The sequence below is a fragment of the Pseudophryne corroboree genome, chromosome 7 (genome assembly GCF_028390025.1).
Source record: "Pseudophryne corroboree isolate aPseCor3 chromosome 7, aPseCor3.hap2, whole genome shotgun sequence".
Lineage (NCBI taxonomy): Eukaryota > Metazoa > Chordata > Amphibia > Anura > Myobatrachidae > Pseudophryne > Pseudophryne corroboree.
The window spans coordinates 419,338,286-419,363,262 of NC_086450.1; the positions used below are offsets into that span (position 1 = coordinate 419,338,286).

Sequence of the window (24,977 nt, forward strand, 5' to 3'; positions counted from 1 at the left end):
GACGACATGAGACAGCCGGCTAATCAGCTTGTGCCTGTCCAGGGGTCTCAAACGCCATCAGGGGCTTTAAAACGCCCGTTACCTCAAATGGCAGACACAGACACGGATACTGACTCCAGTGTCGATGATGAGGAGACAAACGTGACTTCCACTAGGGCCACACGTTACATGATTGAAGCAATGAAAAATGTATTGCATATATCTGATAATACAAGTACCACTAAGAAGGGTATTATGTTTGGTGAGAAAAAACTGCCTGTAGTTTTTCCTGTATCCGAGGAATTAAATGAAGTGTGTGATGAGGCGTGGGTTTCCCCCGATAAAAAACTGATAATTCCTAAAAGGTTATTGGCATCGTACCCTTTCCCGCCAGAGGATAGGGCACGTTGGGAAACACCCCCTAGGGTGGATAAAGCGCTCACACGCTTGTCAAAACAGGTAGCACTACCCTCTCCTGATACGGCCGCCCTAAAGGAACCTGCCGATAGAAAGCTGGAGAATATCCTAAAATGTATATACTCTCACACGGGTGTTATACTGCGACCAGCAATGGCCTCAGCCTGGATGTGCAGTGCGGGCCTGGCGTGGTCGGATTCCCTGACTGAAAATATTGATACCCTTGATAGGGACAGTATATTATTGACTATAGAGCATTTGAAGGATGCATTTCTATATATGCGTGATGCACAGAGGGATATTTGCCGACTGGCATCAAGAGTTAGCGCGCTGTCCATTTCTGCAAGAAGAGGTTTATGGACGCGGCAGTGGTCAGGTGATGCGGATTCTAAAAGGCACATGGAAGTATTGCCTTATAAGGGGGAGGAGTTATTTGGGGTAGGTCTATCAGACCTGGTAGCCACGGCAACTGCTGGAAAATCCACATTTTTACCCCAGGTAGCTTCTCAACCTAAGAAGACGCCATATTATCAGGCGCAGTCCTTTCGGCCCCATAAGGGCAAGCGGGCAAAAGGCGCCTCATTTCTGCCCCGTGGCAGAGGGAGAGGAAAAAGGCTGCAACAAACAGCCAGTTCCCAGGAACAAAAGCCCTCTCCCGCCTCCGCAAAGTCCTCAGCATGACGCTGGGGCTTTACAAGCGGACTCAGGCACGGTGGGGGCCCGTCTCAAGAAGTTCAGTGCGCAGTGGGCCCACTCGCAAGTGGACCCCTGGATCCTTCAGGTGGTATCTCAGGGGTACAAATTGGAATTCGAGACGTCTCCCCCTCGCCGTTTTCTAAAGTCTGCTTTACCGACGTCTCCCTCAGACAGGGAGGCAGTATTGGAAGCCATTCACAAGCTGTATTCCCAGCAGGTGATAATCAAGGTACCCCTCCTACAACAGGGAAAGGGGTACTATTCCACACTATTTGTGGTACCGAAGCCGGACGGCTCGGTGAGACCAATTTTAAACCTGAAATCCTTGAACACTTACATACAAAGGTTCAAATTCAAGATGGAGTCACTCAGAGCAGTGATTGCAAACCTAGAAGAAGGGGACTATATGGTGTCTCTGGACATCAAAGATGCTTACCTACACGTCCCAATTTACCCTTCTCACCAAGGGTACCTCAGGTTTGTGGTACAGAACTGTCACTATCAGTTTCAGACGCTGCCGTTTGGATTGTCCACGGCACCCCGGGTCTTTACCAAGGTAATGGCCGAAATGATGATACTCCTTCGAAGGAAGGGAGTTTTAGTTATCCCTTACTTGGACGATCTCCTGATAAGGGCAAGATCCAGGGAACAGTTGGAAGTCGGGGTAGCACTATCTCAGATAGTGCTGCGCCAGCACGGTTGGATTCTCAATATTCCAAAATCGCAGCTGATCCCGACGACACGACTTCTATTCCTAGGGATGATCCTGGACACAGTCCAGAAAAAGGTGTTTCTCCCGGAGGAGAAAGCCAGGGAGTTATCCGAACTAGTCAGAAAGCTCCTAAAACCAGGCCAAGTCTCAGTGCATCAATGCACAAGGGTTCTGGGAAAAATGGTGGCTTATTACGAAGCAATCCCATTCGGCAGATTCCACGCAAGAACCTTCCAGTGGGATCTGCTAGACAAATGGTCCGGGTCGCATCTTCAGATGCATCAGCGGATAATCTTGTCTCCAAGGACAAGAGTGTCTCTCCTGTGGTGGTTGCAGAGTGCTCATCTTCTAGAGGGCCGCAGATTCGGCATTCAGGACTGGGTCCTGGTGACCACGGATGCCAGCCTGAGAGGCTGGGGAGCAGTCACACAGGGAAGAAATTTTCAGGGCTTGTGGTCAAGCCTGGAGACATCACTTTACATAAATATCCTGGAGCTAAGAGCCATCTACAATGCTCTGAGCCTAGCAAGACCTCTGCTTCAAGGTCAGCCGGTGCTGATCCAGTCGGACAACATCACGGCAGTCGCCCACGTAAACAGACAGGGCGGCACAAGAAGCAGGAGGGCAATGACAGAAGTTGCAAGGATTCTTCGCTGGGCAGAAAATCATGTGATAGCACTGTCAGCAGTGTTCATTCCGGGAGTGGACAACTGGGAAGCAGACTTCCTCAGCAGACACGACCTCCACCCGGGGGAGTGGGGACTTCACCCAGAAGTCTTCCACATGATTGTGAACCGTTGGGAAAAACCAAAGGTGGACATGATGGCGTCCCGCCTCAACAAAAAACTAGACAGGTATTGCGCCAGGTCGAGGGACCCTCAGGCAATAGCTGTGGATGCTCTGGTAACACCATGGGTGTACCAGTCAGTGTATGTGTTCCCTCCTCTGCCTCTCATACCCAAGGTACTGAGGATCATAAGAAGGAGAGGAGTAAAGACTATACTCGTGGCTCCGGATTGGCCAAGAAGGACTTGGTACCCGGAACTTCAAGAGATGCTCACAAAGGAACCGTGGCCTCTACCTCTAAGAAAGGACCTGCTCCAGCAGGGACCCTGTCTGTTCCAAGACTTACCGCGGCTGCGTTTGACGGCATGGCGGTTGAACGCCGGATCCTGAAGGAAAAAGGCATTCCGGATGAAGTCATCCCTACCCTGATCAAAGCCAGGAAGGATGTAACCATACAACATTATCACCGTATTTGGCGTAAATATGTTGCGTGGTGCGAGGCCAGGAAGGCCCCTACAGAGGAATTTCAACTGGGTCGTTTCCTGCATTTCCTGCAAACAGGACTGTCTATGGGCCTAAAATTAGGGTCCATTAAGGTTCAAATTTCGGCCCTGTCGATTTTCTTCCAAAAAGAACTGGCTTCAGTTCCTGAAGTACAGACGTTTGTCAAGGGAGTACTGCATATACAACCTCCTTTTGTGCCTCCAGTGGCACCTTGGGATCTCAATGTAGTTTTGGGGTTCCTAAAATCACATTGGTTTGAACCACTTTCCACTGTGGACTTAAAATATCTCACATGGAAGGTGGTAATGCTGTTAGCCCTGGCTTCAGCCAGGTGTGTCTCAGAATTGGCGGCTTTATCCTATAAAAGCCCTTACCTAATTTTTCATACGGACAGGGCAGAATTGAGGACTCGTCCTCAATTTCTCCCTAAGGTGGTTTCAGCATTTCACTTGAACCAGCCTATTGTGGTGCCTGCGGCTACTAGGGACTTGGAGGACTCCAAGTTGCTGGACGTAGTCAGGGCCCTGAAAATATATGTTTCCAGGACGGCTGGAGTCAGAAAATCTGACTCGCTGTTTATCCTGTATGCACCCAACAAGCTGGGTGCTCCTGCTTCTAAGCAGACTATTGCTCGTTGGATTTGTAGTACAATTCAGCTTGCACATTCTGTGGCAGGCCTGCCACAGCCAAAATCTGTAAAAGCCCATTCCACAAGGAAAGTGGGCTCATCTTGGGCGGCTGCCCGAGGGGTCTCGGCTTTACAACTTTGCCGAGCAGCTACTTGGTCAGGGGCAAACACGTTTGCTAAATTCTACAAATTTGATACCCTGGCTGAGGAGGACCTGGAGTTCTCTCATTCGGTGCTGCAGAGTCATCCGCACTCTCCCGCCCGTTTGGGAGCTTTGGTATAATCCCCATGGTCCTTACGGAGTTCCCAGCATCCACTAGGACGTCAGAGAAAATAAGAATTTACTTACCGATAATTCTATTTCTCATAGTCCGTAGTGGATGCTGGGCGCCCATCCCAAGTGCGGATTGTCTGCAATACTTGTACATAGTTATTGTTACAAAAAGCGGGTTATTATTGTTGTGAGCCATCTTTTCAGAGGCTCCTCTGTTATCATGCTGTTAACTGGGTTCAGATCACAGGTTGTACGGTGTGATTGGTGTGGCTGGTATGAGTCTTACCCGGGATTCAAAATCCTTCCTTATTGTGTACGCTCGTCCGGGCACAGTATCCTAACTGAGGCTTGGAGGAGGGTCATGGGGGGAGGAGCCAGTGCACACCAGGTAGTCCTAAAGCTTTTACTTTTGTGCCCAGTCTCCTGCGGAGCCGCTATTCCCCATGGTCCTTACGGAGTTCCCAGCATCCACTACGGACTATGAGAAATAGAATTATCGGTAAGTAAATTCTTATTTTAACTCTTCAGCATATTAGAGAGCGCTGAAATGCTGGAGTCTGGATGCCATGCTTACATACACGGGGTGTCTGCTGCATCACCAGTTTTCCTTCAGTCATTTCCCAGTTAGCAGCAATTATCATAACCTCATACAATATTATGAATGATTTCTGCCAGGAGTGAAGGGATCTGATGTTTATGGGCAGTTTCATGGGATCATGGACTGACCAATATACCTTCTGCAGAATCAGTTAGAGCTGTGTGTTTTTTAGAAAAGAAGAGTCGCCGGAAACAGAAGGAGAAAGCTACCCCTCTTCTGCTTGTCCAGGCCCCGGAGGAGGCTCTGCAGAAGCTGCAGAAAAGGATGTCTATGCTTCTGACCGAGGAACCCGAAGAGCGCACGATCATGGCTCTGCCCCTCAGCTGCTTCTGGAGCATGGAGCTGGAACAGCGGGACACCTGGAGCATGCGTGGTGGGACGAGCTGTGTGCTCTGGGAATCCAGCAACATGATGGAGAATAGAGATGCTCTCAGCTACTATACAGCAGAGCTCAATCCCCCAATAACTCCATGGAAACCACTCTCAAAGGTAATAGATGCTGCAACATAAAATGAGACCCTGGGTGCACTGATAATATATATTCATTTTGAACCCATCATCTGCTGTTTTGCTAGCTCCTGGCTTTACAGGCTTTTTTTTTCTCTTTTTTTCCACCTCCTTCCCATTCTTCCTCCTATCTCCCCCTTTCTCTCCCACTCTTCCTCCCATCTTTCTTGTCTCCACTTTCTTCTCTCTCTCTCTCTCTCTCTCTCTCTCTCTCTCTCTCTCTCTCCCTTCTTCCTCCCATTTCCTTCACTGTCTCTCTCCCCCTTCCTCCCATCTCCCTTAACCTTTTTCTACCTTTTCTCTTCCTTTCATCTCTCCCTCCCTTTATTCTCTCTCCCTCTCTCTCCCATCTTTCTCACTCCTGCCATCTCTCTTTCTCTCATCATATCTCTCCTCATTCCCCCATATCTCTCTCCTATCTCCTTCCTAGCATATCTAGACTTTAGTAAGGCATTTGATACTGTCCCACATCGCAGATTGCTAAATAAACTTGAAAGCATGGGGGTGGATTATAAAACAGTTAAATGGATAAGAATCTGGTTGCAGGATAGGAAACAGACAGTTGTAGTAAATGGAGTGCAATCTATGGAGGGAAATGTTACCAGTGGAGTATCCCAGGGATCTGTCCTCGGACCAGTTCTCTTTAATATCTTTGTTGGTGACATTGCAAATGGTATTGAAGGGAAAGTATGCCTTTTTGCAGATGATACAAAGATATGCAACAGGGTAGACACACCAGGAGGGGTAAAACAAATGATTGATGACCTAGCAAGGCTTGAGAAATGGTCAAGAACGTGGCAACTACAGTTTAATGCTAAAAAATGCAAAATCATGCACTTGGGTCTCAAAAACCCAAGGCTAAATATAGTATCAAGGGTACTATGGAGGAAAGGGATTTAGGAGTCACTATTTCAAGTGACTTAAAGGCAGGAAAGCAATGCAACAAAGCAATGAGAAAGGCAAGTCAGATGCTTGGTTGCATAGGGAGAGGAATCAGTAGCAGGAAAAAATAAGTAATAATGCCACTGTATAGGTCATTGGTATGGCCTCATCTGGAATACTGTGTCCAGTTGTGGAGACCATATCTCCAGAAGGATATAAATACATTAGAGAGTGTACAAAGAAGGGCAACTAAAATGGTGCATGGCCTACATCACAAAACTTACTCAGAAAGGCTAAAAGATCTTAACATGTATAGTATGGAGGAGAGAAGGGAAAGGGGGGTCATGATAGAAACTTTCAAATATACCAAAGGTTTTAACAAAGTTCAGGAGGGAAACATTCTTCAAAGGAAGAGAAGTATTAGAACTCGAAGACATACACTGAAACTGGAGGGAGGCAGGTTCAGGGGAAATTTAAGGAAATATTACTTCACAGAAAGGGTAGTGTATAAGTGGAATAGCCTCCCATCAGAGGTGGTAGAGGCTAAGACTGTAGAGCAATTTAAACATGCTTGGGATAGGCATATGAATATCCTTACAAAGAATTAAGATTTAAAAAGGTTTGAGATTACCTAAAGGAATAAGGGGCAGACTAGATGGGCCAAGTGGTTCTTATCTGCCGTCAAATTCTATGTTTCCTCACATCTCACCCCCATCCTCCATTTTTTTTCCGTCTTCCTCCCATTTCTTTCTTTCGCTCTTCCTCCCATCTCTATCTTCCATCTCTCTCTTCCTCTTATCTCACTATCCCCTCCTCTCATTTGTCTTTCTCTCCCCCCTCTGCCTGCCCTCTCTTTCTCCTTACTTCTCCAACCTCTCTCTTTCTCTTATATATTCCCATCTATCTTCCACTTCCTACAATCTCTCTCTTCATCACCTGCCCATTTTCCCTCCCATCTCTCTCACATCCCTTCCATTTCTCTCCTACTGTTCCTCCAATCTCTCTTTCTACCTCCAATTTCTTTCCATCTTCTTGCCATCTAACTCTTTTTCACATCTCTCTCCCTCTTCCTCCCATTTCTCTTTCACCCTGTTCCTCCCATCTCTCTCTAACCATATTTTAACTTAAAATTGTAGAGGCGGTTTCTCCTCCAGAAGGGGTGGGTGTGCCTGGTTTGGGACTTTATCCTCCCCCTGGGGTAGGGATGGGGGGTGAGGAGAGAGGACTTGTTCATGCTTCACCATTCAGCCAGTGAAGACTAAGAGGCAGGTCAGGTCCTCCCTTAGGCTCCCTGCTCTTGTGCTAGACTGACCTTTCGCAGGATTGTACTCTTATTATAGATACACTATGTCTCCATGTCTGTTGCTCCCTCAGAAGCTGCTGAGTTCACAGCCGCTTGTAGCTACAGCCAACGTGACTCCTGGCAATTCACAAAAACAAGTCCCCGCTGACACGGATCTCCATTCTGTAAATTCTGAAGACAGGAACCCTCCATCTGACAGCCAGAAGGCTTTGCTGGACTTGGCGGAGTTGGCAGGAGAGGGGATGACACTCACTCAGTGGAACTGTGCAGCCAGCAGTGCCACTGAATGGACAGGTAGGCTAAAAGTGACCAGTATTGCATGAAAGCATTGCCATATGTTACCTTCTATTCATAATAATGATTTCCCACAGGCCAAGAATCACCAGTTGGCATTGCACCTACTGGATTCATCCCACAACAAGAGGACCAGAATAACAAACAGAGCCATGCCCCAAATACCGTACGTTTGTATAATTTGGTTTACTTACAATGTCAAATAATTTCAGATATAAAGACAAGGAATGGACCAGTAATTAGGGGGGGGTATCCATTTGCCAGCGCTAATTTGCTGCACAGCAAAAATGGGGTATAATAGCCCGATAGTCTTATTGGGCTATCCAGTTATAGACCGTTTTTACAACCCATTTTCGGGTGATACCTCATGGTATCCGGGACAAGTTGCCGGAACTCATGCGTTATAGCGCAAAACGGGTCTCTGAGGGCTGCTTATTGGGGATTCTGCTTTGTATGCCGGCGGTCTGGGGCTAATTGGATAGCCCCTAGGGGAATCCATTAACTGCGGTAATTTGCATCGGTTAATTGGATATCCTCCTTACTGTGATATCCAGAGATGTTACTGGGAATTATCCAGAGTTTGGCATTGATAAGAATTTTAAACATTCTGCTTTTCCAAGCTGCATTATACCCCTTTCACACCGCACAAATAACCCGGTATCGACTCGGCATATTGCTGGGTCGACACGGGTCAGTTTACGGTGTGTGAAAGTGCCAAGTCCAAATTCCCGGGTTGCCTGACCCACTAATTCAACCCGGGTTATAAGCAGTGTTATTCCCGGGTTGAATACCGGTTCAGTGGCTGCGTAAACGGATTCCCGGGTCGATGCGATCCGGGACCCGTTTACTAGATAGGGAGAGGCGGCACGGAGATGAGCTCATCTCCCAGTGCCGCCTCCACCTTCGCCGCCGGCTACGCCCCCCGACGCTTTGGCAACCGACCCGGCATGCTGCCGGGTCTGGAAGCCAGCGAAAGGGAGAGTCTCCAATGGAAAGGAGAGTCTCCAATGCTGGATGCCACCCGGTAAGGACCCGTTTCCAATTCCCGGTTGGGATCCGCCATTGGAGATGTGAAAGGGGTATTAGTGACCTAGCAGCATCACACCGTTAGAACAATAATACCATTATGTGACCACTGCCATCATCATCGCTCAGTAACCAGTAAGTTACATGCACACACTGGTATCTTTTAATCCGTCTCTCCTCTTTATTTTTGAATGTGGAACAGAGAAAAGACCCATTGATCTCTGTGGTATGATGTATAATCAGGATTCACCAAAATGGATGGCAGAGCAAAACAGAGCATACCCTTGTTTCTAAGTTTCTTTTGGGCTATGGGCGGAGTTCAAATGTTTTTCTGCCAGCACCCACTAGATGGTGCCTAAATGGAGCTATTCAATTGTAGCTCCGTTTGGGCGCGATGGGTGCTGGCGTCTGCATTTCAGTTGGCCACCACTTCAGTTTGCAACCCCCAGGATTGGCGAACTGAAACTTGATCTGTTTAGGCGCCCAAACGGCACTTTCCACAATCGTGCCAAGCACTTTCTTAAGGCTGCGAAACCCAATATCTAGATATCTAGTGGGCGCAATCAGTGCGATAGAAAAGATCAATTGAATATCGCCCTGTCATCTCTCAACACTTTAGACGGGAGATCAGGCGCGATATAATAATTGAATATCGCCCTATCATTTAATTTGGTTATGTGCACTGTTCCTGCGTCTCTCCATAGCAAACTGTTATCCTTCACATGTCATATAAGGTAGGAGAAGAATGGTTGGAAGTTGCCATTGTGCACAAGCTTGTACTTAGCAGGCAACAGATCTGAGAAGCCCACACAACTACTTAGAGGGGGGCACATACAGCCTAGAAGACTGTGCACAGGCTTCAAAGAAAGTGATAATATAAATTTCTATGTGTAAACCAACCGATAAAAAAGAAAAGAGAATTACATGAGTCTTAATACAAAAGGTTCATAAATATGGTTGGAGGTGCGCCATTAAGCGAAGAGCAATCATAGTTTGGGGATTTAGGCAAAAAAAACACTAGTGGGTTTTAGCCAAAGAAAGCTTAATGTGTGGCAAACTCTTTTAATATTGTTACATTAGTTACTGAAAACTTAACTTTTATTACTATATTTCTTAAAAGGTAATTATTAATAGGCATAACATAGGATGATCGGTTGTCAGCCTGGAAAGATTTAATAATATGTACAACTATGAAAGCCCACAAAACAGTAATATCTCCAATATTTTGTCTGTTTCTCTTACATCCTTTTTTTCCATCGATTGCGTTTTCAGGCCCCGCTTGTAACTCTAGCAGCAGATTTCATGGAGCTGGTGAACAACCCCCATTTGAGTGATGCTCAGCTGCAGACTGACTGTGGAGAGGTGCTAAATGCACATATGTTAGTCATATATGCACGCTGCCCCCTGCTAGTTGAAGCGGTAAGTGTGACTTTATTGACATCATTTTTTTGCTTTCATTTACTACGCATGTAACCTTCCTGCAATTCTATATTTTGCCTGTTTTATTCATATTTGTTCAGGTGCACACTGAAGGATTCTGGGTACAAGAAGCCAGCGCTGGACGCGTGCGAAGACTTCTTCTTAATGATGTATCTGCTGAAGCTGCCCTCTCTTTTCTCCGCTTTCTGTATTCCGCCAACACTGCCATCCCCAGCCACTGTTTGACGCATGTTTGTGAGTTGGCCCGCAGGTGTGTCTCACTCACACTCCATCAACATGTATGCGGTCAATTGTTAAAATCAATAACCACTGTTCACAATACTGTGGTTCTCTGGCTGTTTCCACATTGTCAACCCCAGTTCTAGGTGATTGCCAGCTGTGAGAGGGGATAGCTCACTTGATACGGGCTCACTTCATGACAAAGGCGGAATGTCTTAATGCTTAGGAATTATTTGCCTTAATATTGTTATCTGAAAATGGTGTTATGTTGTTTTATGGACAGGGAAACCCACCACCATAGGTATTTAGTTGTGATTTACATGTGTGCAGCTTTTCTGTGCTCTCTCATAGTGAACTCTTTTCCTCCGGTCCTCTAGGTTCGGGGTTAATAGTCTCATAGACACCTGTGAACAGCTGGTTGGTGAGCGACAGGACTCAGAAGCTCTGGTTACCACACAAGAGGATGGAGATAATGGGGGAGAACGGGCAGAAACCTTCCAAGAGTTGTTGAAATCAATGTGGTTGGATGAGGGTGAAGACCTCTTCACAGACCAGGAGGCAGAAGGACTTCCGGAGGAGGAGCGGCTGGATGATGGAGGTGTTGGAGAGGGGGAGCTGGAGGAGATCTATGAATTTGCAGCCACTCAACGAAAAATGCCAGTAGAGCAAGATAAAGAAGGTGGAAGTAGAAGTGAGCATGATGACTATGAAGCCGAACATGGAGGCAAGGAGTCTGAAGACAGCTCTCCTGAGGCCAGAAACCATATTTTAGGATGGAAAGAACAAATGATTGATGTAGCGAACCCACATTCTACAGATTGGCACATGGAGACCCCTGTGACAGATACCACTCCACTTCAAGCATCTCCTGTCCCAAAAGCTGGGGAGGGTACTCCTTTTAGGAAATCTCCTGATCGTCTTACTTCAAACAGCCTGGAATCTTCTCCTGTATTTCCTTCTTTAGCTTCACCAGGTTGGCTTAAGACCCAGCCAAGTCGTCCCTGCTCTGTGTTTCCCATTCAGTCTCCTCCCAAATTTAGTGCCCCAGCTGCCTTTACAGCTTGTAGACTCTTTTCTAAGGATTGCTCTAAACATTCACAAAGCCCTTTGGCCAGTCCTGAAAATAGTACTTCTCCTGTTGCTCATGCAGTATCATTGATTTCACCAAACACATATGAAGACCCTGAGGGAGATTTGTTTGCTCAGCACAACCATTCATCTCTTGATGACAGCTTTGATCGCATGTTTTCAGAGACTTGTGGGGAATATGTGGAGCCTTCAGGTATTTGTGAATCTAGATCCCACGTAAGTCCAACTAACCTACAAGATCAGGTGCCCATGCTCACAAGTTCACCTTCTGCCAACCCATCTCCTGCTCTACCTGTGCTCGGGTCTTCAGCTAACATCCAGCCACAAACCAATTCATTTCTAGAGAGCTCCTCATATGGACACGGAAAGTCTCCACCCTCCAGTCTCAAAGATCCTAATGATACTGCCCCTAGCCAAAATTCTTCCAACAAGGCTGCTTCTTCTCCCAAAGTCTCATTCCAAGACTCAGACATCATATTGATCTTGTCGTCTGATGAGGAGACCGATTCCAGTACTCAAGCTACAGTGCCGAATGTAAAAGGGCAAAATAATAAGACCGTCATGTCCAAGAGTAAAGAGTCTCCCATTAGCTTCAGCATGAGGAAGTGCAGTGAGAATCTTTCCCACCTGGAAATGAGTAGCAGCTCCGAGACCTCTTGGTTGGTGCCTGCCACACCTTTGCCTAGTTTAACAGAGTCACGAGTTTCCCAACTGCAAACCTCGCGCCTCCCTCGTTCACCACAAACTTCTCGGCAGACCTCACATTTATCTCGGTCACCTCAGTCATCACCACAGATCCCATGTTTCACTCAGTCACCTCAAAGATCACTAGTAACCTCACATTTATCTCGGTCACCTCAAAAATCACCAGTGACCTCACGTTGCCCTCGGACACCTGAAACATCACCAGTGGCCTCACGTTTTCCTCAGTCACCTGAAACATCACCAGTGACCTCACGTTTCCATCGGTCACCTCAAACATCAGCAGTGACTTCATGTTACCCTCGGTCACCTCAAACATCACCAGTGTCCTCATATTACCCTCGGTCACCTCAAACATCACCAGTGACCTCACGTAATCCTCGGTCACCTGTAACATCACCAGTGACTTCTCATTTTCCTCGGTCACCTCATACCTCTCTGCAGACATCACAATTATCTCAGTCTCCTCTAACTTCTCAGCAGACCTCACATTTTCCTCAGTCACTTCCAACCTCCAAGACCTGCAAACAAAATATTTCTCATTCAAGCTTTGTTAACCCATCTCAGACAAGCTTGGGGTCTTTGCCACTGTTGTTTCCAAAGTCACCTAAGACAACCGTTAGTTTGAATCAGTCCCTGTATTCCAACATCACCGAAAAGCAAGAGAAACGTCAATACATACGCTCTAGCACTGCAAGTAAAGTAACCTCTTCACCTCCGACGTCTGTTGCTAGCAGCACTGTGTTTGAGGTTGGGGATAGTGAAGATGAAGGCCCTGTGCCAGAGCCCCAGGCCAATACCACTGACTGCAGTTTCCAGATGGATTATGATGAGCCTCCCATCCATATAGAGGATGTATGGTCCAATATGCAGGAGACACCAACAAGGCCTCACTCTTCCCCAGAGGGCACAACTCCTTCACATCACCACCAAACACCTACCAAGCGCCCTGGAATTCAGTCCAGAACTATTTTACTGAATGGAGACACAGAAGCAGCCAGCAGCTTGGAATCTCCTCCCACCTCACGGAGTAACCAGCTGAGCTTCCTGAACTCCAAGCTGTGGGATGAATGGGAGGATGAAGAGCCTGAGCTGCCAGCTGTTCTCCCTTTGTCTCAGAGGATGAATAAAGTTCCGGTTGTGCAGAAGGAGCTGAGGACACCTGGTATGTTACACTGAGATACATAGGGGGGGGGTTAGTATAGTCTTGGACTTGTAATATTGTACAGTGCAAGCTACTGTCTCAGTATGAATGTGCCAGCAATTCCTCTGCTTCCTCCCTAGTTACCATTTTGCGCCGGAGAGAGCTTGCTCCAAAAGTCCCTATCACTCCACTACCTCACTATTCTGACATGGACACCCCAGTTCTGAAAAAGGAGTTGAATAGGTGAGTGCATTGAGCAAATAACAGAATGTGTGGTGTGTTGCATTGAAGGATTTAGGAATGGAGAGTGTAGGGCCCGGCTTACGGAGGCTGCAGGCCATCCACTCCAAGCATGACACTAGCTGAACCATTCTCGCGCAGTTTCATTACAAGGTGGATCATCTAGTCCTCTTGGCCTGTTTTCTCTGTGATTTTAGAGAATTTGTTTTAACTGGCACCCATGGAGCCTCTTGGTTATTGTCAGCCCTGTTCTGTACCGTCTTCCCAGGAATAGGGATCATCTGTGATCTCTCCCTACAAATTCCTAGGTTTCACTAGAGCACTGTACATGTTTCTATTACTGATGGGCAGAGCATCAGCTGCCCCTGTAGTCAGTGTTGAAGAGACTATGCCTCCCGCCCCTCTTGTCACTTCTGGATTCCATCTCCCAGGAGGGAACCCTTCCAGGCCCTAGTCTGAGTCTTCTGCTCTTCTGGAACAGAAGACTGACCACACTTATAAGGACATTGATAAGCCTATTTGAAGTGTTGTTATAGACATTAAACAGAGGACAAAGCAACTAGGAGTATTCTTAAGGCACAGTGATTTTTCATGGTGACTTTGACTGAGTGGAAATCTTCACATAAAAAAAATCCCTAGTTTCTCTGACGTCCTAAGTGGATGCTGGGACTCCGTAAGGACCATGGGGAATAGCGGCTCCGCAGGAGACTGGGCACAACTAAAGAAAGCTTTAGGAGTACCTGGTGTGCACTGGCTCCTCCCACTATGACCCTCCTTCAGACCTCAGTTAGAATCTTGTGCCCGGCTGAGCTGGATGCACACTAGGGGCTCTCCTGAGCTCCTAGAAAGAAAGTATATTTTAGGTTTTTTATTTTACAGTGAGATCTGCTGGCAACAGATTCACTGCAGCGAGGGACTAAGGGAAGAAGAAGCGAACCTACCTGACTGGAGATAGTTTGGGCTTCTTAGGCTACTGGACACCATTAGCTCCAGAGGGATCGAACACAGGACCCGACCTCGATCGTTCGGTCCCGGAGCCGCGCCGCCGTCCCCCTTACAGAGCCAGAAGCAAGAAGTGGTCCGGAAAATCGGCGGCAGAAGACCTCGGTCTTCAACAAGGTAGCGCACAGCACTGCAGCTGTGCGCCATTGCTCTTCATGCACACCTCACACTCCGGTCACTGATGGGTGCAGGGCGCTGGGGGGGGGGGCGCCCTGAGCAGCAATATAAACACCTTGGCTGGCAAATCATCACAATATATAGTCCCAGGGCTATATATGTGATAAATTACCCCTGCCAAACTCCTGAAAAAAGCGGGAGAAAAGTCAGCCGAAAAAGGGGCGGGGCTAACTCCCTCAGCACACTGGCGCCATTTTTTCTTCACAGTGCAGCTGGAAGACAGCTCCCCAGGCTCTCCCCTGTAGTTTTCAGGCTCAAAGGGTTAAAAAGAGAGGGGGGGCACTAAATTTAGGCGCAATGTGTGTATACAAGCAGCTATTGGGGGAAAAATCACTCAGTTATAGTGTTAATCCCTGCATTATATAGCGCTCTGGTGTGTGCTGGCATACTCTCTCTCTGTCTCCCCAAAGGACTTTGTGGGGTCCTGTCTTCAGTCAGAGCATTCCCTGTGTGTGTGCGGTGTGTCGGTACGGCTGTGTCGACATGTTGGATGAGGAAGGTTACGTGGAGGCGGAGCAGAGGCCGATAAATGGGATGTCACCCCCTGTGGGGCCGACATCAGAGTGGATGGATAGGTGGAAGGTTTTAACCGACAATGTCAACTCCTTACATAAAAGGCTGGATGACGTAACAGCTGTGGGGCAGCCGGCTTCTCAGTCCGCGCCTGCCCAGGCGTCTCAAAGGCCATCAGGGGCTCAAAAAACGCCCGTTACCTCAGATGGCAGACACAGATGTTGACACGGAGTTTGACTCCAGTGTCGACGAGATTGAGACCTATACACAATCCACTAGGAACATCCGTTGCATGATCTCGGCAATGAAAAATGTGTTACACATTTCTGACATGAACCCAAGTACCACATAAAAGGGGTTTTATGTTTGGGGAGAAAAAGCAGCCAGTGTTTTGTTCCCCCATCAGATGAGTGAATGAAGTGTGTAAAGAAGCGTTCCCCCGATAAGAAACTGGTAATTTCTAAAAAGTTACTGATGGCGTACCCTTTCCCGCCAGAGGATAGGTCACGTTGGGAGATATCCCCTAGGGTGGATCAGGCGCTCACACGTTTGTCAAAAAAGGTGGCATTGCCGTCTTAGGATACGGCCACTTTGAAGGAGCCTGCTGATAAAAAGCAGGAGGCTATCCTGAAGTCTGTATAGACACACTCAGGTACTATACTGAGACCTGCAATTGCCTCAGCATGAATAGTGCTGCTGCAGCGTGGTCTAATACCCTGTCAATATTAATACCCTAGACAGAGATAATATTTTGCTAACATAGAGCATATTAAAGACGTCGTCTTATATATGAGGGATGCACAGAGGGATATTTGCCGGCTGGCATCCAGAATTAAGTCAATGTCCATTCTGCCAGGAGGGTATTAGAGACCCGGCAGTGGACAGGTGATGCTGACTTTAAAAGGCACATGGAGATTCTGCCTTATAAGGGTGAGGAATTGTTTGGGGATGGTCTCTGGGACCTCGTATCCACAGCAACAGCTGGGAAGAAATTTTTTTACCTCAGGTTTCCTCACAGCCTACGAAAGCACCGTATTTTCAGGTACAGTCCTTTCGGCTTCAGAAAAGCAAGCGGGTCAAAGGCGCTTCCTTTCTGCACAGAGACAAGGGAAGAAGGAAAAAGCTGCACCAGACATCCAGTTCCCAGGATCAAAAATCTTCCCCCGCTTCCTCTGAGTCCACCGCATGACGCTGGGGCTCCACAGGTGGAGACAGGTGCGGTGGGGGCGCGTCTCGGGAACTTCAGGGACCAGTGGGCTTGCCCACAGGTGGATCCCTAGGTTCTGCAAGTAGTATCACAGGGATACAAGCTGGAGTTCGGTGCGACTCCCCCTCGCCGTTACATCACATCAGCCTTGCCTGCTGCCCTCGGAGAAAGGGAGGTAGTACTGGCGGCAATTCACAAGCTGTACTTCCAGCAGGTGAAATCAAGGTACCCCTCCTTCAACAAGGCCGGGGTTACTATTCCAAAATGTTTGTGGTACCGAAACCAGACGATTCGGTGAGACCCATTGAACACTTATATACGAAGGTTCAAGTTCAAAATGGAATCGCTCAGGGCGATTATTGCAAGCCTGGAGAATTTCATGGTATCACTGGACATCATGGATGCTTACCTGCATGTCCCTATTTACCCTCCTCACCAGGAGTACCTCAAAATTGTGGTACAGGTTTGTCATTACCAATTCCAGACGTTGCCGTTGGTCTGTCCCCGGCACCGAGGGTATTTACCAAGGTAATGGCCGAAATAATTATCCCGTACTTGGACGATCTCCTTATAAAGGCGAGGTCCAGGGAGCAGTTGTTCGACGGAGTAGCACTATCTCGGAAAGTGCTACAACAGCACGGCTGGATTCTGAATATTCCAAAGTCGCAGCTGGTTCCTACGACGCGTCTACTGTTCCTGGGTATGGTTCTGGACACAGAACAAGAAAAAAGTGTTTCTCCCGGAGTAGAAGTCCAAGGAGTTGTCGTCTCTAGACAGAGACCTCCTAATACAAATACAGGTGTCGGTGCATCAATGCACGCGAGCCCTGGGAAGGATGGTAGCTTCTTACGAAGAAATTCCATTCGGCAGGTTCCATGCAAGGATCTTCCAGTGGGATCTGTTGGACAAGTGGTCCGGGTCGCATCTTCAGATGCATCGGCGGATAACCCTGTCTCCAAGGGCCAGGATGTCGCTGTTGTGGTGGCTGCAGAGTGCTCATCTTCTAGAGGGCCGCAGATTCGGCATACAGGACTGGATCCTGCTGACCACGGATGCCAGCCTTCGAGGCTGGGGGGCAGTCACACAGGGAAGAAACTTCCAAGGACTATGGACAAGTCAGGAGACTTCCCTACACATAAATATTCTGGAACTAAGGGCCATTTACAATGCCCTAAGTCAGGCTAGTCCCCTGCTTCAACACCGGCCGGTGCTGATCCAGTCAGACAACATCACGGCGGTCGCTCATGTAAACCGACAGGGCGGCACAAGAAGCAGGGTGGCGATGGCAGAAGCCACAAGGATTCTCCAATGGGCGGAAAATCATGTGTTAGCACTGTCAGCAGTGTTCATTCCCGGAGTGGACAACTGGGATGCAGACTTTCTCAGCAGACACGACCTCCACCCGGGAGAGTGGGGACTTCATCCAGAAGTCTTCCAAATGATTGTACACCGTTGGGAAAGGCCACAGGTGGACATGATGGCGTCCCGCCTCAACAAAAAGCTAAAAAGATATTGCGCCAGGTCAAGGGACCCTCAGGCGATAGCTGTGGACGCTCTGGTAACACCGTGTGTGTACCAGTCGGTGTATGTGTTCCCTTCTCTGCCTCTCATACCCAGGGTAATGAGAATAATAAGAAGGAGAGGAGTAAGAACTATACTCATTGTTCCGGATTGGCCAAGAAGAGCTTGGTACCCAGAACTCCAAGAAATGATCTCAGAGGACCCATGGCCTCTGCCGCTTAGACAGGACCTGCTGCAGCAGGGGGCCTGTCTGTTCTAAGACGTACCGCGGCTGCGTTTGACGGCATGTCGGTTGAACGCCGGATCCTGAAGGAAAAGGGCATTCCAGAGGAAGTTATCCCTCCGCTAATTAAAGCTAGGAAAGAAGTGAGCGCAAACCATTATCACCGCATATGGCGGAAATATGTTGCGTGCTGTGAGGCCAGGAAGGCCCCAACGGAGGAATTTCAGCTAGGTCGATTTCTGCACTTCCTACAGTCAGGGGTGACTATGGGCCTAAAATTGGGTTCCATTAAGGTCCAGATTTCGGCTCTATCGATTTTCTTCCAAAAATAGAACTGGCTTCACTGCCTGAAGTTCAGACTTTTGTTAAGGGAGTGCTGCATAGTCAGCCCCCGTTTGTGCCTCCAGTGGCACCGTGGGATCTCAACGTGGTGTTGGATTTCCTGAAGTCGCATTGGGTTGAGCCACTTAAATCCGTGGAGCTAAAATACCTCACGTGGAAAGTGGTCATGCTGTTGGCCTTGGCGTCGGCCAGGCGTGTATCAGAATTGGCGGTTTTATCATGCAAAAGCCCTTATCTGATTTTTTTATATGGATAGGGCGGAATTGAGGAATCGTTCCCAATTCCTTCCTAAGGTGGTATCAGTGTTTCATGTGAACCAACCTATTGTGGTGCCTGCGGCTACTTGGGACTTGGAGGATTCCAAGTTACTGGACGTAGTCAGGGCCCTGAAAAATATATGTTTCCAGGCGGCTGGAGTCAGGAAAACTGACTCGCTATTTATCCTGTATGCACCCAACAAGCTGGGTGCTCCTGCTTCTAAGCAGACTATTGCTCGGTGGATCTGTAGCACGATTCAACTTGCACATTTTGCTGCTGGACTGCCGCACCGTGCCTAAATCTGTAAAAGCCCATTCCACGAGGAAAGGGGCTCTTCTTGGGCGGCTGCCCGAGGGGTCTCGGCTTTACAATTTTGCCGAGCTGTTACTTGGTCGGGTTCAAACACTTTTGCAAGAGTCTACAAGTTTGATACCCTGGCTGAGGAGGACCTAGAGTTTGCTCATTCGGTGCTGCAGAGTCATCCGCACTCTCCCGCCCGTTTGGGAGCTTTGGTATAATCCCCATGGTCCTTACGGAGTCCCAGCATCCACTTAGGACGTCAGAGAAAATAAGATTTTACTCACCGGTAAATCTATTTCTCGTAGTCCGTAGTGGATGCTGGGCGCCCATCCCAAGTGCAGATTGTCTGCAATACTTGTATATAGTTATTGCCTAACTAAAGGGTTATTGTTGAGCCATCTGTTGAGAGGCTCAGTTATATTTCATACTGTTAACTGGGTATAGTATCACGAGTTATACGGTGTGATTGGTGTGGCTGGTATGAGTCTTACCCGGGATTCAAAATCCTTCCTTATTGTGTCAGCTCTTCCGGGCACAGTATCCTAACTGAGGTCTGGAGGAGGGTCATAGTGGGAGGAGCCAGTGCACTCCAGGTAGTCCTAAAGCTTTCTTTAGTTGTGCCCAGTCTCCTGCGGAGCCGCTATTCCCCATGGTCCTTACGGAGTCCCAGCATCCACTACGGACTACGAGAAATAGATTTACCGGTGAGTAAAATCTTATTTTCTAATATTTTTTCAATTTCAATTGATACCGTTTCAAAATAAGTTAAACATCACATTTGCCTATTTTGCAGTGGCCTACACAGATCCTTTAGAAAAGCTGTCCTCTTATAGAGCCTGATTCAATTAGTTTCAGGGTTTATCTCCAGGTTTAGCACCTGGAGCTACACATTTACCAGCCAGTTTCCCTGCACGATGATCCGTAAAAGGTGTACGTATTGCAGATTGTTCCTTTCCGCTCCTGAGGCTGTGAGGAATAACCTGCGTTGAGTGCACCCTCTGTGGCTTGCTGCACAGCAGTAATTGAATAGCTCCTGTAGAGCTGCGCACATAATTGAATCGGCCCTTTAGTATTTGCTCTCCACATTGGAGTATGACTTCTATTCCTCTTTTGCCATTGCCTGAATTAAGCTATAAGCACATGGGCAAAACATCTTTTTGACGATGCAGTCGCCTCTGAGTTAGCTGAGTTGGCTCCTCTAATTGCAAAGGTCAACCCTAAGATTTACAGTATGAGGCAGAAAATCAGTCATTTGCACCTCCGTTAATGCAATAGCCCCTTTCAGCATGCCCTCTGGCACGTGATCTGGCTAGCATTGCCTTTCAGGAACTCTCCTGTTGGTACATGAGAGCTAAATAATTACTAAACCTTGAGTGTATAGAGTGCCCTAATCTCCCATCATTCCAATGTCGCCGATTGCAACACATTGGATTTTCTACTTACCTTCCCTCTTTTTTTTTTTTTTAGATCATTGCAGGCACAGTGCTTGCTATCCAATTTTACAGTGATCGCATTGTTTCTCTTGTTGCCTATTATTTGATTGCTGTTGTTGTGTACCCATAAGTTGACTGTCTCATTGTCTACCTCTAATGTACCTGTTACCTTTCTATATTATACTTCTGTTGTGTGATTGTTATGATGTTAGATGTCCTTGAACAAACAGTTATTGTACTTTTCTCCTTCATCCACTAGGGGACACTGGAGCTCAAGGCACTGGGGTATAGACGGGTGGATGAGTGGAGCTGGCACTTTAAATTTAGAAAGTGTGACTGGCTCCTTTCCCCCTTTACCCCAGCAGCCCCAGTTTTAGAATTGTGTCCGAGGAAGCTGGTCACTATGGGCTGAGATCCAGCGCTATTAGCTTATATTTTCTTTTCATATTAATTTATTTTATGTAATAGACCATGAGGACAGGCTAACAGCAAGCTGCCGCTGTCAGCCTGCTACACGGATGATTCGGGGAGGGACCAGCCGACACTATAATGGAGTGGGTATCTGGGTCCCTTGCTACCTGACACATCAGGGAGGGGACGCCACAGTTCATCAAGAAACTTGTACCGTGTCCCCGCAGCCCACCGCATGACCGATGGCATCTCAGGATTTGTCGTTGTTTGGTAAAAACAGATCTACTCTTAACTTTCCTTTTTCTCAGGAGTTGGATGACCAATTATCGGCTGCTTGGAAGCAACCAGACAGGAAATTTCAGATACCCAAGTGTTTTACATCCATATCCCCTTTTCCGCCAGCTATGACAGAAAAGTGGGAAAGTAGCCCATCAGTGGACCCTTCTTTCTAAGAAGACTGTGTCGCCAGTTCCTGGGGCTACATCGCTGAAGGATACCTCCGACTGGAAGTTGTACATGACTCTAAGGTTCATGTATACAGCATCTGGTGTGTTACTCAGACCGGCTTTGGTCGGCGCTTGGGTCACCAAGGCTACGGAGCATTAGGTAGATGAATTTGAGAAGGACCTGGAGTCCGGTGTTCCTTGGGCTAACCTGGTTATCCTTGCAGAGCACATTAGGGAGTCAGTTATCTATTTAGGTGATACCTCCAGGGACATTGGCCATGTTGTATCTAGGATCTCAGCTTCAGCAGCAGAGGCGCTCCGAACCCTTTGGCTAAGGTCCTGGCATGCGGACGCTGAATTAGAGAGAGCTGTGTAAAGCATTACCATTCACAGGGGACAGTCTGTTTAGTCCTGAACTGGACAAATGGATTTCCCAGGCTATGGGCAGTAAGTCTAAATTCCTGTCCTCCACCGCTCTGGTCCTGCAGCGTACCTTTACTGTTCCTTCCTTTTGAGCCCCCCCATTCCTTTTGGGGACAGCCTAGTGGAGCCCCCTCAGCCTGAAGAGGCGGCAGAGCCACAGGGTGTCAGCCGGTCTCTGCCTGTCAACAGGACCCCAAGCCTACAGACAAGCCTGCAGCATGACAGGCTCCCGCCCCACCTGGGCATTTCCATAGTGAGTGCGCAACTTCTGTGGTTCTAGAAGGTTTGGTTCCAGACTTGTTTGGCAGTTTCGATCCGAAACCTGGTGTCTCAAGGTTACAAAAAAGATTTAGCAGTTTCTCCCTCTGTAAGATTCTTTACCACGGGCCTTCCTGTCACCAAACTGAAGTGCTTCTACAAGCGATCAAGCACATTATGGACTCTGAGGTGTTGATTCCAGTTCCATTACATCAGCGACAGCAGGGATTCTACTCAAATTTGTTTGAGGTTCCAAAGCTGAAAGGCCCAGTCAGACCTATTGTGAACCTAAAGTCGCGAAATCTCTATTTGGCGTTCTACTGTTCCAAGATGGAATTCCTTTACTCTGTGATTGCGGGACTGGAGGCAGTTTCTGGTGTCCCTGGACATAAAGGATGCATATGCCCATCTGGGTACCACATCAAGCATTCCGTCGCTTTGCTATCGGGGAGTCCCATTTTCAGTTCAGGGCCTTGCTGTTTGGTCTGTCCTCTGCTCCCAGAGTGTTCACCAAGGTGATGTCGGTAATGACTCCTCGTCTCTGATCCCCGAGAGTGACTATTCTATGTATGGACAACCTCCTCATCAAGGCTTTCATCAACACAGACTCTACTGGAACATGTATCTCTGACACACCAGGTTCTAATCCATCACGGCTGGATAAACAACTTCAAGAAATCCAGTTTGTTACCATCTCAGCGTCTCCAGTTCTTGGGAATGATTCTGGATACAATCTTACAACACATCTTCCTTCCGGTAGACAAGGTTCAGGCACTCCAGCACTTGGTTCGCCTGGTCCTCCGACCAAAGAAGGTCTCGGTTCACCTGTGCATCCGCCTCCTGGGGAAACTGGTGACCTCCTTCGAAGCTCTTCAGTACGGCAGATTCCATTCTCAACCATTCAAAACGGTCAGGCTTCCATCTTCAGATGCATCGCCTTATACATTTGTCACCACAGACCCGTGTGTCGCTTCTAAGGTGGCTGCGGGAGGGGAGGGTTAGGCTGTGGAGCGGGAAGGTTGGGACAGGCTGCAAGTTGGGAAGGTTAGGGGCAGCGTATGGGGTAGGGTTATCATATTTACCTAAATGGGTGTGTTATACAGTTAAAAGATAGACAGTCTTCGTTTGTCACCCCAGACCCGCGTGTCGCTTCTATGGTGGCTTCAGTCCGACCATCCCACAGAAGGCCATAGCTTCGGAATTTGGAACTGGGTCCCCCTGGCGACAGACAACAGTCTCTGGGGGGGGGGTTCTCGGATCTTCAGCTTACTACTAGCAGACAATCCTTGACCATTGCCTCTGCATACGGATCTTTTGCAACAAAGTCAGTTCGTGTACCCCGACTTACAGCGGTTGCGCTTAGCGGCATGGCTGTTGAAGCTGCTCTCTTGAGGCACAGGGGTATTCCAGAATCAGTCATTCCCACCATGCTCCGTGCTTGAAAAGCGGTGATGGCTGCCCACTATCATCGCATATGACAATCTTTTGTGGCATAAGGGGCGGGTGTTCCCTACTACTGCCTTCCTCGCCTTCTTCTTTTCCTACAGGCAGGTCTCGATTCTGGTTTGCACCTGGGGTCGTTGAAGGTTCAGGTGTCTGCCTTAGCCGTCTTTTTTCAGAGACAATTAGCCCTGTTTCCAGAAATCCAGACTTTCTTTCAGGGCGTCCTCTGGGTCCAGCCGGCTTTTGTTCCACCTACGGCTCCGTGTGATCTTGGTTTTTCTTCAATCATCTCTGTTTGAACCACTGGAGGAGGTGGACCTCAAGCTCCTTTCCTGGAAGACAGTCCTCCTGTTAGCCTTGGCATCGGCTTTGAGGGTCTCGGAGTTTGGAGCTCTTTTTTGTCGGCCGCCCTATCTCATCTTCCATGATGATTGGCCAGAACCACGTCACCAGCTTTCCTGCCCAAGGTAGTTTCCTCATTCCACATCAATCAACCGATTGTGGTACCTGTGTTGTCAGATGACACCACGTTCCATAGCTCCTTGGATGTTGTTCAGGCTCTTCTTGACTATGTGGCCCGTACTGCAGTCTTGCGCAAATCTGATACTTTATTTTCTCTAACGTCCTAGTGGATGCTGGGGACTCCGTCAGGACCATGGGGAATAGCGGCTCCGCAGGAGACAGGGCACAAAAGCAAGCTTTTAGGATCACATGGTGTGTACTGGCTCCTCCCCCTATGACCCTCCTCCAAGCCTCAGTTAGGTTTTTGTGCTCGGCCGAGAAGGGTGCAATCTAGGTGGCTCTCTTAAAGAGTTACTTAGAAAAAGTTTTTAGGTTCTTTATTTTCAGTGAGTCCTGCTGACAACAGGCTCACTGCATCGAGGGACTTAGGGGAGAGATTTTCAACTCACCTGCGTGCAGGATGGATTGGATTCTTAGGCTACTGGACATAGCTCCAGAGGGAGTCGGAACACAGGGCTCGCCCTGGGGTTCGTCCCGGAGCCGCGCCGCCGACCCCCCTTGCAGACGCTGTAGATGAAGAGGTCCGGAACCAGGCGGCAGAAGACTCTCAGTCTTCATCAGGTAGCGCACAGCACTGCAGCTGTGCGCCATTGTTGTCAGCACACTTCACACAGCGGTCACGGAGGGTGCAGGGCGCTGGAGGGGGGCGCCCTGGGCAGCAATGTATAATACCTGTATGGCGAAAAATACATCACATATAGCCCTTGAGGCTATATGGATGTATTTAACCCCTGCCAGATATCTAAAACTCCGGAGAAGAAGCCCGCCGAAAAGGGGGCGGGGCCTATTCTCCTCAGCACACAGCGCCATTTTTCCTCACAGAAAGGCTGGTGGGAAGGCTCCCATGCTCTCCCCTGCACTGCACTACAGAAACAGGGTTAAAACAGAGAGGGGGGGCACTGATTTGGCGATATGTATATATATTAAAATGCTATAAGGGAGGAACACTTATATAAAGGTTGTCCCTGGATAATTATAGCGTTTTGGTGTGTGCTGGCAAACTCTCCCTCTGTCTCCCCAAAGGGCTAGTGGGTCCTGTCCTCTATCAGAGCATTCCC

The 24,977-nt window shown here is 48.2% G+C and overlaps 1 protein-coding gene across 6 annotated transcripts in view; it reads left to right on the forward strand.

Annotated features, from left to right (window-relative positions):
• Positions 1-24,977, forward strand: part of SLX4 (SLX4 structure-specific endonuclease subunit) — a 65,116-nt gene that overhangs the window by 20,207 nt on the left and 19,932 nt on the right. For 5 of the 6 annotated variants that reach the window (XM_063934798.1, XM_063934795.1, XM_063934793.1 and 2 more), the window contains exons 7-13: positions 4,767-5,083; positions 7,358-7,580; positions 7,658-7,746; positions 9,879-10,025; positions 10,127-10,296; positions 10,643-13,221; positions 13,341-13,443. In XM_063934798.1, the coding sequence (XP_063790868.1) occupies positions 4,767-5,083; positions 7,358-7,580; positions 7,658-7,746; positions 9,879-10,025; positions 10,127-10,296; positions 10,643-13,221; positions 13,341-13,443 (3,628 nt within the window). The remainder of the gene's footprint in view (positions 1-4,766; positions 5,084-7,357; positions 7,581-7,657; positions 7,747-9,878; positions 10,026-10,126; positions 10,297-10,642; positions 13,222-13,340; positions 13,444-24,977) is intronic. The other variant, XM_063934797.1, reaches the window with a different exon arrangement.